Genomic DNA, 8,095 nt, shown 5'->3' with positions numbered 1-8,095 from the left:
AATCTGTATTTGAAAGATACATAATAAAGATTATAGCTGAATAAAGAGAAATACATATGAATAATACAGTTGAGTAGAACTGTATACAGTTGAATACAACAAAATACAACTGAATACAGCTGAATAAAACTCTTGAATGTAACAAAATACAACTAATTTGCTGAATAAAATAGTTGAATATAACTAACTACAACTGAATACAACTGAATACAGTTGTATAAAACACTTGAATACAACTAACTACTGCTGAATAAAATAGTTAAATACAACTGATTAAAACTGAATACAAGAGAATACGCATAACTTTTTAATACATCTAAAATATATAAATGAATGCTGCTGAATACATGTGAATACAGCTGAAATATACATTCGAATACAACTGAATACAAATAGCTATACGAAAGTTTTATTGTCAGCCCCAATTTATTGTTTATCTTCTTATCCAAATGTCTAAAGGCCACTGCTGGACATATTGGCACATATTGTGTTTCTGAAATTGCATATCTTACGCTTCAAGCCTTTGAATTTGGTGCACTGTGTGCCGATAGAAACGTTTTCTTTTTCCGGTGAGTTTCAGAGGCATCGCCGCCGTCGCTGCTGGAGGTAAAACCGCCTCCGGTGCCGCCGTATTCCATTGAGGAACTTTACTGGGAGAAAAGAGAAATCAATAAAACCTTGGATAAAATCTAAGAATTAAACTTACCCTAAGCACTTGTATCGGCTCTAAAACAGTGATTTTAGAGAGAAAAGAAATGGGGAGCGATAATGGCGGAGACCTAGAGAATTTGGGTGGGAGAAGAGGTATGAATCGTGGGTTTGTGGGAGAAGAGAGTAAAGTGTATGCAAAAAGAGAGAGAAAACGTGGTTAGTAAGATTTACGGTGATTATGTGAGAGAAAAGACTAAAAATGAGAGAGAAAAATATTATTTAGCATATATGGTGCCTTAAATGTAGGATGTAACTATAATTAGATATTTTGCTATAAAGGATAAAAGGTATCTATAGGATATAATATTTTAAAATGGTATTTATTTAAAATAAATAGGGTACTAAGCTTTTCTATAGGATATAAAATTCACTATAATCTAATCAAATAAGCTTGGTATCGAGTAGGCCTGGGCGTTAAGCCAAATGGATCGTGTAAGGTTAAATAATCTAATGTATTATTATCATATTATAAGTAAAGCTTTACCCTACAAATTTTTAAAAGAAAGAAAGTGACGTGTGAAAATGAAAGCGGTATTTCTCCTTTTGTCCTTCATTTAGGACCTACAGGTTTTAGACCCCTCTATAGGATTACCAATGCCCACGCCTTTCTCAATTATTGACATCTCTAACCTCTTCTTCCTGTCACTGTGTATAAACTGGTCCCACCAGTTTGTAATTTTATTTTTGGATTATAAATAATCGTCAAAACTAAATAGGCATTTGAATATAAAAAAAATATGAGATTTGATAGTTTTTGAAGTTAACTCGAAAAATATATTTGAATATTAAAATTATATTTGAACATATATTTTTCTTGAAAAATATTAAGTATACAATTTTTGAGAAGAAAATATTATTTACTATGGCTACTTTTTCAAACTTAAAACTCATCTTTTTTTTTTTTTGGTTTTCCACCCGATGTCCGGTACTCGCATTGGAGCCCGACTATATCCGGATTCGCGCCGCGTAGGGCCCCTTTCGGGGGAAACGCTTCCTATCAAGGATTTTTCCATACCCAGGGCTAAATACGTTCCGTCATTTCACTCTATAGGTTTGTAGATGTTTGAGATTTGATACAAATTTGAAAAAGAAAAAAAATACTTTTACATATCAAAGTATCAATAAAATATCTGATCGTAAATATGTCATCATATTTATATGATTATAAGAATATATTATTAAAAGTAAAATAAAAAATTTAAAGTTATATTTTTAAAAAATAAAAATATATTATTTTGTAAAACATATTATAAAAATGCACAAAAATGATATCGAAAAAGAAGTTGATTCTAATATAGTATAACATTCCTATGAATATATATTTTCAAGTTTCTCTTGTTTTTTTCCCCGAGAAATAAAAGGTGAAGAAATTAAGACCCCGTTTGGACATAAGAAATTTTTCTCTTTATTCCAAATTTTTTTTACTTTTTTCCAAAATCAGCGTTTGTTCATAAAATTTTCAATTTTCACTTGAAGATGTATTTTAGAAATTTTTGAAATTTGAAAACTCCAAAAACCTGTTTTTCAAAATTTTCACTCAGATCACTCACAAAGCTTCAAAACAACCCAAAATTACATTCATGTCCAAACACAACTACCATTTTCACTTGAAAATTTTTTCCACCATTTTCTGAAATTTTACAATTCTTATGTCCAAAGTTTACCCAAGTTTTCAAAAAAGAAAAACTTATAAAAATGACGTTAAAAGAAGGAAAGATCAGAAAAGAAAAAAAGAAAAGTATTTGCAAATTACAAGTAAGCTTCAAAATTGCAGGATTCACATTCAAAACTTTGAAAGTGAACCGCGGCTATACAACAATAATAAATTATAGTCCCACCATTCGCAACATTTTCACTCAACTTTCCTTTCATCTTTGTCTCTCTACTTACTGTTACAAAATCCACAGCAACTTCTCTCAAAATCTTTCTCTTCTTCTCATCACATTCTCACTCATTTTGCACACTAAAAATGGACTCTTTTTCTCCCATTTCAGTACCAGAATCTTCACCAAAGCCACAGACTTTCAAGAAAAGCTTCGTAACTTCTTTAATGGAAGCAGCTACATTAAAAACCCCATCTTTTAAAGAAGACACTTACTTCATTTCCCACCTAAAACCCTCTGAAAAAAAGGCATTACAAGAGTTAAAAGACAAACTTCAAGCTTCTTCTAATGGAGCTGAATCTTTATCCATGTGGGGTATTTCACTTTTAAGTGGAGATGAAAAAGCTGATGTCATTCTCCTAAAATTCCTCAGGGCAAGAGATTTTAAGGTTTCAGATTCACTTCACATGTTAGAAAAATGTCTGTCTTGGAGAAAAGAGTTTAATGCTGACACCATTTTGGAACAAGATTTAGGATTTAAAGAACTTGAAGGGGTTGTTGCTTATATGAATGGCTATGATAGAGAAGGACACCCTGTTTGTTACAATGCTTATGGGGTTTTTAAAGATAAAGAAATGTATGAGAGGATTTTTGGTGATGAAGAAAAATTGAAAAATTTCTTGAGGTGGAGAGTTCAAGTTCTTGAAAGAGGTATTGACCAGTTGCATTTTAAGCCTGGTGGGATTAATTCAATTATTCAAGTTACTGATCTTAAAGATATGCCTAAAAGAGAATTAAGGGTTGCTTCAAATCACATCCTATCTCTTTTTCAAGATAATTACCCTGAAATGGTGGCTAGAAAGGTAAATGGTTCAATTTTTTTTTCTCTTTATAGGAGTACCTTTTTTGTTTTCCCCTTCTAATTCTTGAGTAAAGTTTGTAACTTTATGTTTTTTTTTAATAGATATTTATAAATGTGCCATGGTACTTCAGTGTGTTGTATTCAATGTTTAGTCCATTTCTGACTCAAAGAACTAAGAGCAAGTTTGTGATATCCAAGGAGGGAAATGTTGCTGAGACATTATACAAGTGAGTATGTTATTGCACTATAATTAATTTTTTTTGCCTCACTATATAAAATTTGGTTCCTTTTGTCCTTTTTGCTGTCTGTCTCAGTAAAATGATCTTTTGTAAACCTTCTGTTTTGTTTCTTTCTACATTTTCCTGTCCTTTGAGGTTAATATAATCCCATAAAAATGAGTTTATTGCAATAATGAGGTTAAGAAAGAATGTGTATTTTTTAAAATTTGTCCCTTTTTTATTTAAAAAATAACCATTTTGAGATACATTTTTGTTCTGACCAGATTCATAAGGCCTGAGGATATTCCTGTTCAGTATGGTGGACTGAGTCGACCCACTGATCTGCAAAATGGTCCACCAAAACCAGCTTCTGAGTTCTCTGTCAAAGGAGGAGAGAAAGTCAATATCCAAATTGAAGGAATTGAGGTGCATTATTGTTTTTCCCATTTTGGTTAATTTTTTTGAATACTCTCCTCAATAAATTTTGTCTAGGATGCACACTATAATTTTGTCTACAGTTTCTACCTTAGCTGTGCATATATAGGATGGGATGTAAGAACTAGTCTGACCTTTTGGACAATATTTAGTTAAGTTGAAGTTGCAGAGTATTTAAAGTTGGAGTTGAAAAAAAGAGTATTTGGAAATTGAAACTTTATTTGGTATATATATTTCACTTAAACAATTTTTTTATTGCAAGTTGAAGTAGGCCTACTCAATCATTTTGCTGTCAAATTGCTATACAAAACATTAACAAATTTCTGCTTAAAGCAGATCTCAATTGAGGTCATTTTAATGATGTAACATTATGACTGTCTTAAGGTGTTTGACCATGTTATGATAACAAGGTACAAAGATGAGTTCTTGATCATGTTATTCGTTAAACTATGTGACCATTCCATCTTAAATTTTTAGAGATTATAATCTTCAACATGCCCTCTGACTTGATGTTTATATATAGGCTGGTGCAACAATAACATGGGACATAGTGGTAGGAGGATGGGAAATGGAGTACAGTGCAGAATTTGTACCAAATGCAGAAGGCAGCTACACCATTGCTGTGGAAAAACCAAGGAAAATTGGAGCAAATGAAGAGGCAATTCACAACTCATTCACATCAAAAGAAGCTGGAAAAATGGTGCTTTCAGTAGACAACACTGCTTCTCGCAAGAGAAAAGTTGCAGCCTACCGATATGTCGTCCGCAAATCCGCAACAATCTCAGGCTAAAGTGAAGGAAGAAGAACAAAAAAACTTAGCCTTTTCTTTTTTTGATTCACTTTATCTAGAGTTGTTTAATCTTTTTGTTGGTGAATGTATGGCAACTTAGTAGTAATATTATCTAAGTGATAGTGCGCTAGTATGAATGTATAAATGGTGGTATTATATTGCTTATTAGTACTACTAATATGAAGTGAAAAGCATCTTAACTTTGCTAATACCACTTAATTGTGGGAATTTTTTATAGTTTTAGTGTCATTCTTTTTCTTTTCGCTCATTTTGTTTATGTGGGTCAGTGGCTTCTTTATTTATTTAATTTTTTTTTTTTGTTGAGGTGTGATCTTATTTTTTGCAGAAGTGGGTCAGTGGGTGAAGACTTTAGAGAGCAAAATGTCTAGGTTTGAAAAGGAATAGGGTTGGTGTGTTCTTCTTTTTTGTTGAAAATTTTCAGTTTTATGGTCAGGCATGCTTTTTTGGGAAGTGTAAAAGAAGAAAACTTTGGCCCCAGAAGAGTGGATGTGGACTCAACTCTGGAGCTCTGCTGGGGCATATCATATGGAAGATTTTGGAAGAAATTATTAAAGCAGACTATAGTGGGGTCAATAATAATAATCTGCTTGTGGTAGACAGAAGATAGAGAGTTTTTCTGTTGTCTCTTGTTAATATTTTGCTTTAGATTTGCTTTTGTTTTTCTAAATATTACTCTTATTTTTATTTATATATATTATAATACGGTATGTGACTGGGGGTTGTTTGTGTTCATTATAATTATTTTATTGAGTTCTTTTTTAGCATTTATTTATTAAGCTTTCTCAAACTTTCCCGGGTTCACTTTAATTGATAAGCAGACTCATAATAGTGGTACCTAGATGTTTTTTTTTTTTTTTTTAAGTACAGTTCGACTATTTTACTTATTATTTTCCACCAGCATAAATGTTAACAATGACATAGTCACATGCAAGGATGAGTTTAATTGAATTCACTTAGTCGGAATAGGGTAAAGACAATTATTTTTTACAGATTTGGAATTTTGAATCCCCTTAATACAAGAAAAATTTAGGTTAAAATTTCAAGTATGGCATTTTTAAAAATTTCTTATCAGAATTTCTGGTTCCGCCCACTGGATGCCGATAACTCTGGCAATTAGGCCAATTTGTTCTACATTTACTCTTTTGATGAGCATGCCTATTTGCTATATATTGCACTTTTAGTGTGCAAAACTCTGCTTCTGTTACTCTTGTGTTTTTGTTGGGGTTACTGCAATGATGCTGTGTGCTTGGCTGTTTTTGATCTTATGAACTCTTTATGCTTGCCTTATTCTATGGTGTTACAGTTACTTTCTACAGACTCGAGGTTTGTCAGTTTTAGCCATAGGTTTTTCTGCCATTCGTGATTTTTTAACTTTTACCATCACCTAAAGATGAAAGGTGAAAAAGAAAGAAACTCATCGACAGTGATATACGTAATTTGGACACAACTCATATTCAAAATGCTCACGATATTGAATGTGTCCCCCTATTCAGTATCCTTCTTTAAAGATTTTAAGCTACATTTGAAGTAGCAATGTTCATTAAAAAACAGGCCCCTACTTGATTTAGACTATTTATTAGTAAGTGTTTTTCATATGACTTGTTAATTATGGATTTTTTTTAGCTTTTTTCTTGTCTGAGAAAAATTGAGACTTAGGATTCGTTTGTCCTTAGATGTTTTTTCCTTTTTTTTTTTTGATTTTTTTTTCAAAAAACGTGTTTGTCCATGAATTTTTGCAAATTTTTGAAGATTTTTCGAAAATGAGTTTTTCAAAAACCAAAAAGTGGTTTAGATAACTTTTTCAAAATTTTTAAATTTTTTTCACTCACAAAACTGCAATATTTTTTAACTGCAATGCATGTCCAAACATAATCTCAAATTCCAAATATTATTTTTCAACTTAACTCCAAATCTATTTTTCTTCAAAAATTATAATTTTTATGTCCATTACTTAATGGATGCAAATACTCTTCCTATTCGAACATTTAACATTTTCTTTTACGTGTAGAGTGCAACCATACATTTATGTTTAGTGTTTCTTACCGTATGGCAAACATGATATATACTACTCCATGTTACATTTATTTTAAATTTACCTTGATGTACCAGAATCAAACAGATACGACAAAGGTGTAACTATTTCATGCATGATGTTTTATACGTCAATACTACACAAGAGGGGTGATTTGTGTGGTACCCAATTTTCGCTTAACTTGATTATAGAATGACCTGGTTCTTCTATGTGTTCCAACTACTACTGTCGCGGAATAATAACCACAGAAAATAAAGAACACAGAGATATTACGTGGAAGGCACTTGACTCAAAAGGTGAAAAAAACTACGACCTACCTTCCAGTAGGATTTTCCTAAACTCTCCACTAAAATCACTGAGCCAAAAACTGCATTTACAAAAACTCTTTTGTAAACCTAGGATTAACTCTAATCCCATTATGGCACACAGCCTCAACTGTTGCGACAACTTCAAGTTAACTCTAACTTGAAAATTCTAAGTACCTAATACAATTACTTCTAAATAAGTTGAAAGGTACAATGTAAAATCACCTACTACAGTTGAACTAGAATAAAAGATAGACACTTGGAACTGGTTCTTCTATCTGGTTCAAGTAGCTTCAGGATTGCACGCTTGAATCACACATAAATTGCTTGCAAAATCGCCTTGCAATTTTGCTCTCAATTCACGTTTAACTTCTGCTTATGTGCTCCCCTGTAAAAGAGAACAACACTAATATTTAAGGAGTTAACAATTAGAGATTGACTAGGATACAGACACTACCCTTCCATGGTGGAAGAGTTCTAGTTGATCTCATACTCTAACTCTATCCTTTTCCTAACCCGTGTTCTCTTTGTGTAAGGAGTCTTTCTCCTTATCCAATATGCAACCTTTTTGATCATGATCAGAAGATAACACTTCTGACATGTTAGGTTTATCTCCTTCACGTGCATCTCACATGTTTGAGTTGATCATAACTGTGCTTCACAAGATGGACTTGGTCCATGTCTGAGTTCCTTTGTCACTCTTCAAAACTTCACCTTTACTTGGGCCAACAAATTCCGCCTTTTTGATGATGACAAACTCTGTGCTTCTCACTCACTTAGGCCCTGTTAGAACTCAGCTTATTCATCAATACAAAGTTAGAAAAATTTACTTATCATCAAGGACCAGGTTCATTAGGTTATAAACATCATTTATTCAGAATATACAAAGCACAATATC

The 8,095-nt window shown here is 32.2% G+C and overlaps 1 protein-coding gene across 1 annotated transcript; it reads left to right on the top strand.

The window, feature by feature from the left end:
* The first annotated feature begins 2,509 nt into the window (after nucleotides 1-2,509).
* On the top strand, nucleotides 2,510-5,088 carry LOC109214189 (patellin-6). The gene is made up of 4 exons (XM_019378090.1): nucleotides 2,510-3,397; nucleotides 3,499-3,623; nucleotides 3,899-4,040; nucleotides 4,573-5,088. The coding sequence occupies exons 1-4, from the start codon at nucleotides 2,681-2,683 to the stop codon at nucleotides 4,837-4,839; spliced, it is 1,251 nt and encodes a 416-aa protein (XP_019233635.1). The 5' UTR covers nucleotides 2,510-2,680; the 3' UTR covers nucleotides 4,840-5,088.
* The last annotated feature ends 3,007 nt before the right edge of the window (nucleotides 5,089-8,095 follow it).

Source organism: Nicotiana attenuata, unplaced genomic scaffold (assembly GCF_001879085.1).
Source record: "Nicotiana attenuata strain UT unplaced genomic scaffold, NIATTr2, whole genome shotgun sequence".
In the NCBI taxonomy this organism is placed as follows: Eukaryota; Viridiplantae; Streptophyta; class Magnoliopsida; order Solanales; family Solanaceae; genus Nicotiana; species Nicotiana attenuata.
The sequence above is the reverse complement of the archived record's forward strand: the minus strand, read 5'-3'. Positions and strand labels throughout refer to the sequence as shown.